The 18,071-nt window shown below is 43.3% G+C and overlaps 1 protein-coding gene across 10 annotated transcripts in view; it reads left to right on the top strand.

Annotated features, from left to right (window-relative positions):
* LOC135212048 (ATP synthase subunit s, mitochondrial-like) overlaps window positions 1–18,071 on the top strand; it is a 65,997-nt gene that overhangs the window by 14,894 nt on the left and 33,032 nt on the right. For all 10 annotated transcript variants that reach the window (XM_064245374.1, XM_064245366.1, XM_064245365.1 and 7 more), the window contains exon 4: window positions 12,232–12,440. In XM_064245374.1, coding sequence (XP_064101444.1) covers window positions 12,232–12,440 — 209 coding nt within the window. The remainder of the gene's footprint in view (window positions 1–12,231; window positions 12,441–18,071) is intronic.

Consider the following 18,071-nt stretch of genomic DNA (forward strand, 5'->3'; position numbering starts at 1 on the left):
TGATTTTTTCAAGGTAAATGACAATAGTCATGGCTAAGACATAGAATTGCTGCAGATCGTGCTAGATGGAATGAGGAAACTGTCCTCTTCCGATACCTCTGTGAACCACATAGCGAGGTTTTTTCTTCACTTTCAGAGGGAAGAATCACCTATATATATCTCTATCAAAGAACGCAGTAAAAGGCTATACTCTGTCCTCTACAAGGGGAATTAGAGATAACAGAGGATTAAGATCTTCGGGATCTATACGATACCGCAATACGACAAGAGTAGGATATCATGTACTTCGAATGGAATTTTTTTTTTTTTGTGGCCACAGATTCCGTGTTCCGACAAAATGGAACTGCTCCTCATCAAACTTCTTTGAGGAAGTTTATGAAGGAATTCTTCTTTGTTTCTCTTAGCCCTAAACGACCAAGAAGACAAGTGAATTTTTTGTGCATTGGAATCTCGCATCAGATTCAATGGAGACTCGGCAATGGGTTCTTGCCACCATAGTTATTGTCCTGGCAAAAGAACTAAATCCCTCTATTCCTGACGCAAAACGCTTTCAGATAGAAGTTTAGTTGCCCAGGCAGGGTACTTACATTTTCATCTACAGAAGAAGAGATGGTTTAAACGTTTGCCTACAGAGTCTTCGGGTGCGATGAGGGGCTCAAATGCTTCCCAGAAGGTATTCAGAAGAATACAATAAGAGCTAGAAATCAGGGTTCCGCCCAATTTCAGCTCAGTCTCTCCTTCGACTTGCAGACTCCTTCCCTTCCTTCGGGCAAGGATAGGGAAGATTCTGCAACGAGGAACCTCATCAACATGTAAGAAGAGATCTCGTTAGCAAAAGAAGTGTTCACGAAGGATCCTCCTCGGAGGAAGACTCTTCTCTCGTATTGTTAGATATCCTGTCGTCTACTGGGTGTAGCTGACTAAAATCACCTCCCCTTGCCAGGGGCCAAAAGCTCAAAGGGGAAGAATTTCTTCCACCCTTCTCCAGTCTCCTGAAACTAAACTGTGGTTGTTCAGGACTCTCGGACAATGTAGCGCCAGCCAAGCGCCAAATGCCAATACAGGCGAAAAATGCCAGAGGCGGACAGTTCCAAGGAAACTCTGTCATGGCCGGATACTGAGGAAGGAGCGGGCCTCCAACCTGGCGCATTTACAAATCGGACAGATATAAGAGTGTACCGATGTGGACATCGCCAGACAGCCTAGAGACTCTTCCAAGCTCGAAGCTCCAGCAAGTGTGGAGGAGCCAAGCCAGGCGCGAGGCGCCAGCCAGGCTCTAGTAGCCAGCCAGGCTCTAGGAGCCAGCCAGCTCTAGGAGCCAGCCAGGCTCTAGGAGCCAGCCAGGCTTCTAGAAGCCAGCCAGGCTCTAGAAGCCAGCCAGGCGCCATCCAGGTGCCAGGCTCCTTCAAGGCTAGGCTCCAGTCAGGATTGAGGATCCATCCAGGCGCAAGGCTCCTTCCAGTAAAGAGAAACCTAAAGCTCTGTCATGTAAGAGGGCTAGTCCCCATTAGATTGATACAGGTAAGGCTCTGCCATGTAAGTGGGTCAGCCCCCATTGGCACGATCCGAGAAGGCTCTGTCGTGTAGCGGGCTAGCCCCCATTGACATGATCCAGAAGGGTTTGTCAGTCATAGGTCCCTACCTCGCTGAAACTCTTGAGGCATGCCGACTCATAGACAGTAATCATGAAGTCTTCTGCCAAGCTCCAGGCGCAAGGCGCCAGCCAGACGCAAGGCTCCAGCCAGGCGCGAGGCGCTAGCCAGGAGGGAGGAGCCAATCAGGCGCCAGCCAGGCGCAAGGCTCCAGCCAGGCTCTAGGCGCCATTCAGGCGCATCGGCTCCAGCCAGGCGCGAGGCGCTAGCAGGCTCCAGGCTTCACCCAGAAGAGATCTATATCAAAGAATGCCCTGGCCTTCTTTGAGACAATGTGATCTCCTAAGCACTTGACAAGTGCATTGATGATTCCTTCAAACAGCTGAGAATTAAAAGCGCATGAAGTGCGAGCTTTTCTGTATTCTTGTTCTTTCCTTAACAATATGTCATAAGGACATATTAGCTGTCACTACGGGAGATGCAACTCTGTGTTGACTTCCCATATCCGAAGGATGTCAAGATAACCTACGAGAGATCCTTCTCTCTTGGTTGATACGTGTCTGCGGATACATTGCTGGGATAGGGAGCCGATACTGATCCTTAACTAGTGAGTTAAATTTTAGTTAACGTCGTGTTTTTTCTTTGGGTTGTTTGAAAGGAGTTTGGGGATAACTCTTTTCAACTTAAGCACTAACCCTCGTGTTAGGATCAGGTGATCGGGATCGTGTTGTGCTCCTTAATTATGCCACTAGGCATGGGATGGGAATTGTCATGTAAGAGGCTCTGTCGAGTAAATGGATAAGACCCCATCGACAGACCACAAGAACTCTTAGCCATAGGTCACATCCTCGCTGAGGCTCTTGAGGCGAAGCAGATTCCTAGGCATTAGCCATGGAATCTTCCGCCTGAACAAGTAGGAACCAAGGTTTTTATTTATTTATTACCTACAAACGTATGTTGTTTACCTGTCTATTCAGTAAATAGTTGTCTACCCACCACCAAGGGTGTCAATCAGCTAAGTATATATCTGCCGGGGAAGTTGCATGTACAAAAATGATATTGTTAGAATACAATAAAGTTTTGTACATACTTACCCGACAGATATATACGATGAATGGCCCACCCAGCCTCCCCTCAGGAGACAGGTGGAAGAGAAAATCTGGTTCTAGAACGGGAACGGTTTCCTATTCCTGCCACCCAGCGGCAGGGGTGTAGATCACCTGACCTACCTGCAGCGTGTGCCGCGAAATTCGAATTTCTGTCGGACGTCAGAGACATAAGCTAAGTATATATCTGCCGGGTAAGTATGTACAAAACTTTATTGTATTCTAACAATATCATTTTACTGCCCTCCTTGCTGGGATCCTAAGACATGGGAAGTCGATGCCTTTCTTCAAGAATGGTTGAATCTAGACCTTTATACTTGCCTCTGTTTGCATTTTTGAGAAAATACTTGACAAGTTGTGAGCTTTGCAGAAACATGAAGATTATTATGTTAGCTCCTAATGGCCCCAGAGGGGAATGATTTCCAAACATCCTTTTGTGGCAATAGATGTTCCTTGCCTTACGCTATTCAGAAAAGATCTTTTGTTGATGAAACTTACCTGTCAGATATATATATAGCTGTATTTTCTGAAGTCCGACAGAATTTTAAAAACTTCCGACACACGCAGTGGTCGGCCAGGGTGGTTAGTACCCATTCCCGCCGCTGGGAGGCAGGTATCAGGAACCATTCCCATTTTCTATTCATAATTTTTCTGTCGCTGGTGCTGAAAACACCTGTTTTCAGTACCTCCGTCTTAGGATTTTGGAAACTCATTGCCGCTAAGTATCCTAATTGTCTTTTGATTTATTTACTTGGATTTGTGGGATTTGTGGCTAGGCATACGCTATCTTAAATTGATTTGAATTTGATTAATTTTTGCATAAAATATCTGAATCTAGTTAGGCTAGTTTCAGACGGGGTTGTCTGCAAAGATAGGGTGTGGCTACCGAAAGCTTCGGTAGATCCGCACTTGGTATGTACGAGGGGTATGGGTCTTGCTTCTTTGTTGAGATTTGTCATGTAAGGAGTGTGAGACTTTGTCTATTCCGTAAGGAAGACGTATGATTCGTATGTACGCAATTAATCAGTAAACATGTCTAATTCCGTAAGGAAGACGTAATGTTCGTATGTACGCAATTAATCAGTAACAAAAGTCAGGGTAGTGAACCTGCTAACCTTCCTGTAGACTTTATTTTGCTTAAACCCTGTAGTATGGCCTACGGGCTATGAATATGTCTACGAGAGGTGCTCGCTCTCCTTCATTGCTGTGAAGTGCTACTTCTGTAATTGTTACTCCTAACCTGCAGTGTTGCCTTCGGGCCCTAAACATTGTCTGTAGAGGAATTGCCCATTTCTCTGATACTCTTTCGATTCGTAACTTAGAATCGAAAGTGCTTGCTTTAGAGAGTAAAAGTGAAGTGCAGAAGTGCAGTGATACCCCTTGTGTAGTGGAGGTGCGTCAGATCGGCCTCGTTTCGCCTCTAGGCCGGGACCTCTGCTTGACTCCCAGGACCCGGGGAGGGAGCATGTCGAAAGCCTAAGGAGGGTTACAAGGAACCCCCACCGATCTGGCGTGCCTTCGGCAGTTTCTGATGAAAATCCCCAGACTGCCAAAGTGCGTGCGCGTGCACGAATCCTGAAAGATTGCTTCTCGTCCTCCGAAGCGTCCTCCCCATGCAGGGGTTGGAGCTTTAGGAAGGACTCGCGCCCTCTAAATAGAAGCTTTATAGAAGAGGACGCTTCACGCCTCTCTCTCTCTCTCGTTATGCGTTTCAGTGAGAAGTAAGAAGGCGAACGTCGCCTGAACTCGTGTCCGTCTTTCCACCGAGAAATACGTAAAAGAAGTCATAGTAGCAGAAAGCTTTTGAGAGCGGACGCCCGGGACGCTCGGATGGACTCCAGGCGCGCGGGGGTGCACGCCAAGCGCGCGCCAGTGGACGCCGAGCGCGCTCCAGTGGACGCCGAGCGCGCTCCAGTGGACGCCGAGCGCGTTCCAGTGGACGCCGAGCGTGCACCAGCGCACGCCAGGTGTGTCGCCTGGCTGAACGTTTCTGTTGAACTCTTCAAGCTCTGTTTCAGATTTGGGCCTAAAGAATTTTACCTCTACCTCCGGTGATACCTTCTACCTCACCTGCAAAGAATGTGAAGTAGGCAGTGCTTCGGAGGAAGTTTAAAGTGAACAGACAACTTCTTCTTTCGAAACCCAGCAAGACATCGGGTTTCGTGAATTCAAGAGGTCTCTGTCAATTAATATTGCTTTTCGCATAGGTGGATGGAGTTAAGGAAAGCTCAAGGGAAGATCTCGTTTGCTCTACCGCAACCTTTGCCATTCTGCCAATAAATTTAAGTTGTCACTACCGCAGTCAAGACTTTGCGATAAGGCAGTTACGGGTTATGTAAGGCTCGATGTCCTGCACGTCAGGACTCTCGACAACGTTCAGTGGGATTCTTGCAAAGGCACTCATCAAAAGGACGCTCTTCAGGAAAGCGCAAGACAGGACTTCCTTTGCCATACTGGCCAATAAATTTTAAGCTTTAGCAGGCATTAGTTGTGATACGGGAGAGGAAGCTGGTTGGAGAGTTTCTTCCTCGTTCCCAGGTAATTTTGCAAGCTTTTTATACCCCTCTGAAAGGGTTTTTCAGATGATAGATTTTGTTAGTTTCTAGTCGGGACTACGCTGCCGAATTGAACATCGTCGTTCTACCTGCCGTAAGCCCAGTCTCTTAACAGGATTCTTGCCCCTTCCTCGTTTGAGACGGGAATCGGAAAAATTAAATGCTTGACTCCCTGGATTACGTTTTGTCAATTCAGTGACTTTCCCCCATTGACAATATACTTTCGTTTTGTCAAGTAAGTGGGTATCCCCTCATTGACAAAATATCTCTTTGTCCCGTAAATGGGTTAGTTCTCATTGACAAACATCTCATTAACTTGATATTGCGTAAGCGAATAAGCTCTTATTGACAAGATTCGGAAGAGCTCTCATTCGTCATTCGCAGACTCGTACAAGAAATAGACTTGTAGACTACGTCAATGAACGCTTATGTCCAATAACATAAGAAGCTTGAGCTGACTGCTTCGATTCTCTTAAGTTTTGTTCATGAAACTTGCCTGTCAGATATGTATGTAGCTGTATTTCCGGAATTACAGCTATATATAATGTCTGCCAGTAAGTTGAACAAACTTTATTGTGATATAATTTCATATTTTGCCTTGCGTTATTTTACTTCTGGTTGGTTCAAGTCATATACGCTTGCTGTAGTTACCTCTTCGGATGGCAACGAGAGGTCTATTGTCTATTTTAAGGACATTTAATCGTTACTCCCTGCAGCCTTCCAGGAGTTTCCGATTTATCTTTTACCGTTGTTTGGTAGTGTTCTGACGACACAAACGCATCTATATATTTAGCGTTTTCTGTTTCGCTTAAATATACCAGCATTTGAGAGTCTTTCTGCCTCAAAAAATAACGAACCATATTTCTTCGTAGAATAGTGGGTAGCTGGCAACCCAGACATAAAGTTAAGTGACGACGTTCGTAAGCTGCTGGCTGCTGCTGTCACGCTGTGTCTGTCCTCCAGTCCAACCGAGCCAGTAACAGATCGGTCGCTGTCATGCGCGATAGGTTACGTCTCTCTCTCCTGCGGGATTGACTGACTAACCGTATCTCTGTGCTGGCGGTTACGTCTCTCCTGCGGGATTGACTGACTAACTGTATCTCTGTCCTACAATCACGGACTTTAGCCTAAGATTGAGGGGATTTCTTACGTGAATGAATAAACGTTGCATTCGTTTTGCCTTACTATGTTCAACAGAGTTACCTCTTAATCCTTTCGGTGCTCGTTACCGCACGGTATAGAACTACGAGTCTACCGCAACATTGCACTTTTATATGCTCTCCTGCTTAGGCAAAGCGCAGCCTTATTAGGGAAGTAAGCATACTCGGGGAGGGAATGGATGAGCTTGCTGGGGACCATTTCCTTCCTGAAGAAGTTTGTTTCCCCGAATAGACTGCAATTCAGACCACAGTTTTTTTTTCCTCCTACCGGAACTGAAATATTATTCAAGATCTAGGAATGATTCTGAACATCTCTCAGTGCGTTTATCACCCTGAGGTGATTAGAAAAGAAGGTGCCGGACATCTGGATAGGGTTTCAGATGTCCTGGATCTTAATCTGAAAGAAGTAAAAGCGATTCGGTAGTCCCTCCAGTCCTCGTAACGAGTTTTGGGACCAGTGGTCCAGATCAACTCTGATATTCCACAGCTCTCTCATATCTTAAGAAGTATCTTTCTCTCGGTCCCTGTTCGAGTTTACGAGAAAGCCTATTATAACAACCAGGCGTAGAGAATGTAACGATCCTCTAGAGGTTCGTTACAGGATTGCAAAAGTCCGTACGAATCGTCTCGATCGACGGCAGCAACTATTGACTTCCGAGTGGAATCTTTCTTTAGAAGTAAGTTGAGAGTTGTGGAGACTTTAGGGACGCCCTTTCATTCTTCTCTTCGATATGTTGAGGACGAAGAGGCTTCTTCTTCTCTGCTCCCTTATTATCGATCCGGGATCGGTACCATTAAACGCCATCCTATGATATTGAACGGGGATGGATATTTAGTCTCTTTTTTCCCCTTTTTCAATCGCTTAGGAAATGTAATAAGAGGATTTATGACGTCACAGGGAGCGACAATGACGCTGATCGCCCCATGTTGGCCTCAGGATCCTGGATTCACAGAGGTCACATAACTTCCTAGTTCACTTTCCAAGGACCTTTTCGAGAGAGTCGGTCTACTCTAACTCGAAAGGTACCTATAACCTCTCCGCTCTGAGTCTGACTACGTTCAGGCTATCGAGATGTTGACAGGAATAAGATTACCAGTCTGAAGAATGGGATAAGTCTGGCAGTCACAACTATTAAAGAATACGCAAATATGTTGTTGACGGCCTTTGGGCTCAGAGATTTGCGTCGGTCAAACAACAAAGCCCTTCACGATCTTTGAGTTCTGTGGAATCTCGAACCTCGCTCACCATCTACTTTTTGTCTCACCTGTTTTCTCGGAGTCAGACACTCGTGCGAGATCAGGCGGACAGATAGTAGCCCTGAGTTTCTTGTTGACGAAGTCGGTTGCGTTTATACACCCCCAGGCCCCCAGGAAAGGAGATGATCGTGTAACATGAGACCAGGTTGGACTGTCAGGCATTCTTCCTTCGGGACTGAATCGCCTTTTTGCTCCTCGCTCCTTTCTCCTGCCCCTGGCAGCCAGAGAAGCTCGGGGAGTCAGGAGTTTGATTCGCTGACGACGTTGGGTTGCGTTGATACACCCCCAAGGTTTGCTTAGATTGAATCGCCCAGGCAGTCCAGACACTCATCCTTCAGCGAAGAATAGTGCCTTATGGTCTTCAGGGTACAGCCTTGCTGTCCTTGATTCGTCTGACTGGTCAACTGGTCGGTCACCTGACTTTAGTACAGACGGACTGACTGTGCATGTCCAGATCGAAGCTTTCAATATGGAACTTAGACGTAGTCTGAAGTTCTTGATGTCAAAGCATTCGAACCTCTCCTACCTGTTAACTTCTTGCATGTGATCAGGAAGGCCTTCTTCTAACCACCCTAGATACGACAAAGAGGGTTAGTGAGATTTTAAGCCATCGTCACAAGTTTTGGCTTTAGAGAACCACAAGGCGGTGTGCTCTCTAAGCCTTCCGTTGTGGCCTAAGAATGGTAACCCGTTTTGTCCTTGGGCCAGGAGCTTGGAAGCAAGGATGGCACAAGTTAGTGGGCAGGAGCCAGAGAGAGTCCTGTGCCCTGTCGGGTCTCTCAAGTTTTATCTACATAAAACTCAAGGAAGTCGAAGTCATTCGGGCAATCTGCAGTGTTCCGAAAAAGACCAGACTTGCCCATATCGAAGAACACCCTGGCTTTAGTGTTAAGGAGAGTTCTTTCAAAAATGCTCCTTCATTGTGTTTGCACAAAGATTTGAAATCTTTTTATCTGAATGCTCACGAGGTGAGGGCGCGGCCTCGGAAGCATTTCAACAGAGCATGGCACTCAGCAACATCCTGAGTACCATGTTTTAGCGAAGCAACTCTGTGTTCACTTCACACTCCCTGCGAGATGTGAAGATGGCATATGAGATCTGCTGCTCGCTAGGGCCATACGTGTCTGCAGACACAATCTTGGGGGCAAGAAGTACCACTCATCCTATCCTGTAGAAAATGGTTAGGAAGAGCTCTTAATTTAGTTGTTGAGTCCGCCGACAACGGGCGACTTCTTAACTCTTAAGCCTTAGTTTAACAACACCCTTAACTTTGGCTAGGTTGGTCAGGTGGTGATATATATATATTTATATATATATATATATTATTTTTACTTTCTTAGCCCTCATGGTATAGTCAATATGGTCTAGTCACGTCGTGGTCTCGCCCCTGTTGACAGATCATCTGGAGTGCACCAGCTATATAGTCTCTACCGTCGCTGGCAACTCTAGTAGCACAAGCAGACTTACGTGGCAGTAACCACGAAGCCAGCTATGCTAACAGGTGGAACCAAGATGTAAATCATCTGCATGCATTTGTTTCCCAAAATCCTTCTATTCTGTCCCTTCCCACCTCCAAAGGTGGGATTCAGCTATATATATATCTGACAGGTAAGTTTTTCATGAACAAAATGATATTGTTATGATACAATAAAGTTTGTTCATACTTACCTGGCTAGATATATATAACAAGTACCCACCCACCTCCCCTCAGGGGACAGTGAAATAAAACTTATGAATAGAAAATGGGAATGGTTCCTGATACCCGCCTCCCAGCGGCGGGTATGGGTACTAACCACCTGGCCGACCACTGCGTGTGTCGGAAGTTTTTAAAATTCTGTCGGACTTCAGAAAATACAGCTATATATATATCTGCCAGGTAAGTAGGACAAACTTTATTGTATCATAACAATATCATTTTCAGACCTCATAGTGGAGATCTCATTAAGCCTCCACATGCTTCATCTGACAGCGGGAAGATTGTCAAACCATCCGTTATGAACTAGAGGCTTTTCTAGAATGGCTAGGGAAGCAGTCCTAAAGTCTAGAAGGCCCTTCATTGTTAGACTGTATCAATCACAATGGTCAGTTTGTTAATCTTGGTGCTTGTGTAGCAGAGTATCCTGCACCCTTATTACTATAGATATCCTGCTCAAGTTCTCCAGTACCTCAGGTAGGCAAAGTATTTTATTTTTTCCTGTGATCAAAGGATGTTTCTGTACATTGTCTTCTGCTCTGTGTCATGCTAACTGTAATGTTGTTCGCAATTTAAACGTGGAAGAGGTTTTCAATCTTTTTAGCTGGAAATTTCAAATCTTCCCACCATTCTTTAAAAAGAAATTTGGCTGTTGTTCTTAAGGATTTAACATTGCCTCAGTCAGAGCATTTGGATAAGGCATCTCTAAAGAACTTTAAAGACACTTTCTTCTAACTTGTTGTGGGGGCTTAAGTTACACAAATGGAGCAGGGTATTAATGGGAGCAGATTTGAAAGGAGTCTTAAATAAAACTCTGATTCTCCTTAATGTAATTTATTAACACTAATTTTACAGTACGCAACATAATCTAATCTTATCCTCTAATACCTAACTAAGCCTGACTTAATATTACCCTGACCACTTAAGAACCGTAAACTTAATATCTTAATCCTAATATTGCAATGATATTGCATAAACTTTTTTATTTTCCTTTTGTCAGGAGCTCGCTCAGCAGACCCCTTGGGTTTTTTTTTTTTCTTGTTCCTGAATTGATATTTCCAGCCGCTCGTAGATGCATAGCCTGGAATCGTTTACCTCCCTCAATGCTGCTGTGTGCTTGTTTAAGCACGTACTCAATTTCTTGAGGTTGATGTTCGATGACAGCCTGTTGTTGTTTGAGGTTTGACTTCTGTTCCCAACTGTGCTCCAGCAAAGTCTTCCCCAACTCAGCAACCACAAACTCTGTAAGCCATCGACTAAGCCAGCATACTACCGCTTCGCTGTTGGGCTCAGGAAGAAAAGGGACTACAACTAGCTGGCAAAACTGTCTCTCAGCTTCCACCGTTGAGTACAGGTGAAGGGTAGCCTCAGCTTTTACTCTTTCCCATCTGCCAAACTGCAAGGAAAAAGGAAAAAAAATAAACCATTAATCACAAAAATTCTCACCCACAAGAATAACAATAAATCCTAAAAAATACAGTTTAAGAATTGCCTAACCTAATCAACCTAACAACAACAAAGTAATACGTATATAGAAAAAATCAAATATTAATTCACATTTAACTGCTCAGGGTAGTCAGTGAAAAAGTAGTTTGTTATGTCTTGTTGGAACTCTAAGTTTATCAGGACAAAATTAAGTCCTGAAGACGAGTGGTAAAAAATTTATACTGGGGTGTTTAGAGGCCAAACACTCATATGTCCAGGAAGGCTTGATTAAGTCAATGCACATGGTTCATTCCTAACCATTTAGTACTGTTTTTTAAATTGAAGCCTCATGGCATCTATGCCATAAGCACATCTTTTATTTCCTGCAAAACCTTTTGCTAGAAAAGGTTGTCACTACAGCTCAGTGGAGATGTAATTCTGTTTTTGCCTCATATTATTTGCGAAGCATTCAAATTTAGATGAGATATGTAAAGCCTTTAGTTACGGTGAGGACGCTTCTCCTGAGCCAGATATGAGAGTAAGTTTGCTCTCTCTCTTATCGTTACTTGTAAGGAAATCCTGCAATTGAATATGTGAGCATGAAGGTACACATTGGTGTTTAGGAGCCTACCTTTATATCTGAAGGTAGGTATAGGCATTCCCCAGTTATCATGGGGGAGGGGGGTTCCGTTCTCGGCAAGGTGCTGATAAACGAAAACTGCCATTAACAGAACCGAAACTCAGTGATTTGTGGCAATGAGTTTCAGTCAATGGCGCCTCTATTATACTCTGTTTTTATCCATCTTTCCACCCGCATGTGGTGTTTTGGTATGGTAACACTGCATCCCGGGCTTTAAATAGTTACGCTATGTGTAAGTTTTATGTAAATAAAAGGATATCTGGGTTTTCATTTCCAACTGAAAAGTGTTTTAAGAATTCACTGTATGTGAATTACACTGTTAATATTTGAAATAGGATATTATTTAAAGCCTGTGACACAGTGTTACCATTCGCAAACACCACAGGCGGATGGACAGATGGAAAAAACCGAGTATAGGTATGTTATGTCACCATAACTGTATTATCGGGTGCCAATAACTGAAACTTAGCCTGCTATAGCACCATAAATTGCAGATTTTATGACGCTAGACAAGCGCCATAAAACCAGATCACAAGTACTAGTCAAGTCCACCAATAATAGGGGGACTGCTTGTAGTTGTCTTGCTTTGGACTGTCAGTTATTTATCTCTGTGAAAAAAGAGGTGACTGGTAATTTGAGTTTTTTTAGTGGTGAACTCTCATCATTAATATTTGAAATGTTTTGGCCTTTACTTCTGATTTAGCATTTGTTTTCTGTTGTATAAAATTGTGGCATACATGGTGACCAAATTATTCAGGCCAAATTTTCAGAAATCAAATTTTCTAACCACTGATATTTTTCAGAGTAGATGAAAATCGCATCAGAGAAGTTGGACCAGATAGAGCATGTGCTGAGTGGTTACTGAGGTGTGGTGCCATTATTAAATGGCAGAATAGAGAACTTTGGACCAAAGATTACAATAGCTTGCCTCCAGGAGGTGGCAGAACAATGAAAATTGAAGAGATTGATGCTACAGATGCAGCGGTAATGCATATTGGATTTCCACACTTCAGTGAGTATCATGTACTCCAGTTATTGTATTCTGTTAGAGTTTGTATTTTTTAATCTTGTGTAGAAGGTTAACTATTTATATCCCTGCCTTTCATGACCTGTTTTTTCATTAAGTTGCACATGATTAGCTCCAGTTTTGCCCAGACTGATTTTGTTTATTTACAACTAGCAGACCCCAGTGGCTTGGTCCACTTCTTGAACCCAAAGGGCTAGTCTAAACCAAGCCCCTTCAACATTTAGATTCACTACCAGGAGCATGTTGGTTACATATTCACACGTCTGATGACCATGCATATTTATATTTATGCCTGTAAGAGAATAATGGAATAATGAGAGAGAGAGAGAGAGGGCGAGGGTGGTTGTTCTTACTAAAATTCAAGTGGGAATTATTCATGATTTATGAATAAAAAGAGAATAACTTTGGAAAGAGAGAGGTTTTTCTCACATTATATATCAAAAGATGGAAATTCAAGATCTGTGAAGGAGAGAGGGAGAGAATTTTTTAACTATCGAGTCAGTAACATACAGTATTTGACCATCCAGTGGGCAACATTTTCTACCCTTCGCTGTCAATATGTCAAGATGATTTACAGTAAGGTTATCACACCCATTGCTCCGAAGCTTTGAAGAAGACTGGAAATCAATATGTAGTCTCTCAAAATTTTACATAATTTACTATAGAAATGCATAAATATTGTAATTATAGCAAAGAAACTATGAAATAATTAATAACAAAGTAACATCACATTCATCTTTAAAACTTAAATGCTACATATGAGTAAAAAATCTCTCTTACCTCAGAGAGAGAGAGAGAGAGAGAACAAAATTATAACTTATATGTCAAAGTAAATATTAAGGTACCGAAAGAGAGAAAGAGATATGCTTACATCGAAAGCTGTTTTGTGATTTTAGTATCGTTCAGTATGTAGGTATGTACAAAAAAAATTCATACAAATTTTTCTTACCAATTTTACACCAATTTTACACATAAAAACATGAAAACTTATAAATTTTGTACATGCAACTTCCCCGGCAGATATATACTTAGCTTATGTCTCTGACGTCCGACATAAATTCGAATTTCGCGGCACACGCTGCAGGTAGGTCAGGTGATCTACCCCCCTGCCGCTGGGTGGCAGGAATAGGAACCATTCCCGTTCTAGAACCAGATTTTCTCTGTCGCGGTAGTGTAAACATATGTTTGTTGCTACCTCCTGACTTGATTTTCGTTTTTCATCGCCATCGATCTTCTGGGCTGTCTTTTGCAGGGAAGTACTGGGTCTTTGGTTCGGCATACGCTTTTATAACTTTTTAATGAATTTTGCTTCGAAAATTTCGAAGAATATATGGACGTGTAACTACCGAAACTTTTCGGTAGACACTCACCATAGGTTTGCAAGAAAGGGAAATATTAATATTTATTCATTAATGCGTGTAATAAGTGTTAGAATTGATTGAGGAAATATACTGACTTCCTACTTTAGGGAGTCAGTAAAGCATGTAACTAGATACGTTTCTTTTAAAAGTTTTTTGGAAACTCGTACTAACGAGCAATTAGAGTATTAACAGTAACTAGTAGTGTTGCATCCTCATCACCTTCTTACTTCGCAGAAACTTCAAATTCATAATTGCAATTTGAAGACAAGGATTGTGGCTCAAAATGCGAGCTATTGAAAGGTAAGAAGTGATTACTAGTGTTTCCCCATTGCAGTGGAGGGTGCGTCTGATCGGCTCTGTCTCGCTCCCAGGCCTAGACCTCTTTCAAGCTCCCAAGCCCAGGGGAGAAGGAATGTCGAAAGCCGTAAGGAGGTTTCAGAGAATCCCCACCGGTCAGGCGTCCCCTCAGCAGGTTCTGTAGAGCGCCCAGACTGCCAAGGATAGCCATTGAAAAGGCATCTTAAAATAGTGCGTCTCTTCATCTTACATCCGAAAAGACGAAGAATGTATATGTTTTGATGATCTAGCGCGTTCTCTGAAAACTAAGAGAACACTGAGCAAGCGCCAGCGAGGAACTTAGGAGGCCGCGTTCCAGCAAGCTAGCGTGAGCCACGTTCCAACAGCCAGCAGCGAGACAGCGTTCCAGAAAAACAGACTAGCGCGAGCCGCGTTCCTACAAACCAAACGCGAGCCGCGTTCTAGCAACTGAGCGCGAGCCGCGTTCTAGAACATTTTTCTTGGCGCAAGGCGCCTTCAAAGAGACGCCAGCCTGGCGCAAATTGCGCCAGAAAAACAGACACCTAGAGCAAGGAGCCTTATAGTACAGTGGCAATCAGAACGATCCCTTCCATTGAACGTTTCCGGGCAAGAGGCCCTTTCTAAAAGGGGTCTAGTAGGCGCTCGGAACTATCAGGGCGCACGGGACCTTCCACGCAAGCAAACGTTCCAGGAGCGAGTCTCCTTTCTAGCGTGCGGAACATTCCAGGCGCGCGGAACTATCCAGGCGCTAGGCGCAAGGAGCCAGGCGCCAGAATATTCCAAATCTTCTTATGAGAGAGAGGTCAGTCGCGAGGGCTCCTCTTTGAGTTTATAACTTGAGCAACTTTCCCTGGCAAAGGTGCAAGATGTCGCACAGGCGGCCGTCGCGTTTGTCAGAAGGATTCTGATACTAAGAGAAGCCATTTTTTCATTATTCAGAAGACTCCTGTGTTTGGCAGTTCCTCTCAATGCGGACTCTCTCCTTCATTCATGCTCTTCCCTCGTTATGAAGAGGCAAGAGCTTTGGGAGTTTTTCTTATAAGAATCTCATCGACGTTTTGGGTATTTTGATGGCGGATAGGAAATATCTACTTCCTTCCGTAAACCCTACAGATGAACAGGAATTCTGTCTCTTCCGCGATTTATGAGGAAATCACGAAGATTTAAAGAGTTCCTGGATTAACTTCCTTCCTTAAGGAGATATATATACTCTTTCTATCATTCTATTAACGAAAAGAACGAAGACAGTAAAAATTTTTCCTTTCTCTATCTGCCTCCCGGCAGGGAAAGAAGGTAGTAGAGTATCTGCTGTATGAGAATACGATACGGCCAAATCACACATACCGTAGTTACTTCTTTGCAGAGCAACTCAATTACCAGTATCCTTCCAGGAATTTCCTAGGAAGGACTACGCTTAAAGGGATTGTTAAGACAACACCTACTTAGCTTCTAGATTTATCGAAGTCTTGTTTCGCTTAAATATGCATGAATAAGAACTTCCTGAAGTTCGATTATAATTTTATAAGATTCCTTTATTTAATGGGAGTAGCTGGCCAAAACTCTGGAAGGAGTAAGGCCAGACGGCTAACGGAGACTGCTATCGCGCCTTCGAGACCAACGCAGTAACAAAATGTAGGTGTCGGTCATGGGTGGTTGGTTACATGTCTCTCTCCTGCGGGATGGAATAACTAACCGTGTCTCTCCCCTACAATCGCGGTTTTAGCCTCGGATTGAGGGGATAGTTAAGCAAACATAAATAAAATATTGTCTGCCTTTTGCTAAGAAGCTTTCAATAAGAAAGATATTACATTTCAATGCTGTTTACCGTAGGTAACATTATTAAAGGATTCTAACGCAGCGGAACTATATTATATGATGCTCTCATGCTTACGAAAGCATGGCTTATTAGAGTACATGCTTAGTGAGAAGATGAATGTAGTAGAAGAGAATTCACTTTAAGACTACGGTATGGTCAAGTCTTATGCACATACCGAGGTTAACTACAGAATTCCTAGTATCCTTACAAAGGTTTCCTAGATTAATTCTGTTTTACCACAAGACAGTATTATAAAGGATTCTAATACTGGCAGAGCACGATATATAATTCTCTCATCCTTTCGAGAAACGCACAACCTTTTTAGAATCGGATATTGCTCAAGAGAAGATGGGTGAGTCGGATGGGAAACATTCTCTTAGTGGCAGAAGTTGTTTCCCTGAATGGACTATACTACGTATATAAAAGATTTTTCCTACTAAGAACGGAATTAACACGTGAATGGATGTCGGGTACCATATAAGGGCACAGATGTTCTGGCACATAACCTTCAAAGAACTACTAGAAGGAAGCGCCAGCCTGGCGCAAAGCGTCAGAAGCGCCAGCCTGGCGCAAATTGCGCCAGAAGCGCCAGCCTGGCGCAATGCGCCAGAAGCACCATCCAAGATATTTTCTCGTTTTAGCGAGTTATTAACATAAGAGTCCAGTAGTGGTTGGTTGGTGTTTGCTTCTCACCTCGGTGGTCGCGGGTTCGATTCTCGGCCATTCCATTGAGGAGTGAGAGATGTGGATTTCTGGTGATAGAAGTTCACTCTCGACGTGGTTCGGAAGTCACGTAAAAACACCATACAAACAAACAAACAAACCAGTAGCCTCTCGGAGGCTCGGTAACGGCAAGATTCGTTCCTGATTTCGTTACCCATTTAATCGGAAAGGGTCGCTTACAAGGAATGATGAAATAATTTATTTTAATCACTTAGGCCAATTCCACGACTCTCTCATATCGCAAAGAGCATCGAGAATCTCTTTTTTTCGCCCCTGTTCGCGTTAACAAAAGAGAACCTATTTGGGAACAGACACGGAACGTAACGATCCTTAAAGGTTCGATGCAAGATTTTGCATGTCCGTGAGAACCTTCTCGATCGACAAAAAAAAAAAAAAAAAGATAATAACTGTTAACGTATGTCTAACATTTATTGAAAAGAGTTTTGAGAACCTGCGGAAAGTCTTCTTCATAGATCTCTTCGCAAGGTAGAAGACGAACAGGCTTCCTATAGACTGCTTCCTTTTCCTCGAACCAAGAGAGGTAGCAATATACGACATCTTTAATTTAAAGAAGGGGAATAAACTTTAGTCTTTTTTCCCCTAGTTATAAATTCTTAACAGATATTAAGATAAATGGCGTCAAAGGAAGAGAGGATGAATGCCTCATTTTTGCCTTAGAGAGGTGGATTCACAGAAGTCACGTTCTTCTCACAGCATGTTTCGTAAGGCTTTTCCATGAGTATCTGGGTATTCTATCAGAATCTATTATAAATAGACCTGAAAAACCTCTCTACTCTGAGTCTTTCCGCGTGCAGACTGACCAGAAGTGGACATGAATGAGAGGATTTTCAAGGTAAATGACAATAGTCATGGCTAAGACATAGAATTGCTGCAGATCGTGCTAGATGGAATGAGGAAACTGTCCTCTTCCGATACCTCTGTGAACCACATAGCGAGGTTCTTTCTTCACTTTCAGAGGGAAGAATCACCTAGGTATATATCTGCTATCAAAGAATGCAGTAAAAGGCTATACTCTGTCTCTACAAGGGGAATTAGAGATAACAGAAGATTAAGATCTTAGGGATCTTAAACGATACCGCAATACGACAAAGAGTAGGATATCATGTACTTGGAATGGGATCTTTTTGCTGGCCACAGATCCGTGTTCCGCAAAATGGAACTGCTCCTCATCAAACTTCTTTGAGAAATTTTATGAAGGAATTCTTTGTTTCTCTTAGCCCTAAACGACCAAGAAGACAAGTGAATTTTTTGTGCATTGGAATCTCGTATCAGATTCAATGGAGACTCGGCAATGGGTTCTGCCAGCATAGTATGTCTGGCAAAAGAACTAAAACCCTCTATTCCTGACACAACGCTTTTAGATAGAAGTTTCGTTGC

Source organism: Macrobrachium nipponense, chromosome 40 (genome assembly GCF_015104395.2).
Source record: "Macrobrachium nipponense isolate FS-2020 chromosome 40, ASM1510439v2, whole genome shotgun sequence".
Lineage (NCBI taxonomy): Eukaryota > Metazoa > Arthropoda > Malacostraca > Decapoda > Palaemonidae > Macrobrachium > Macrobrachium nipponense.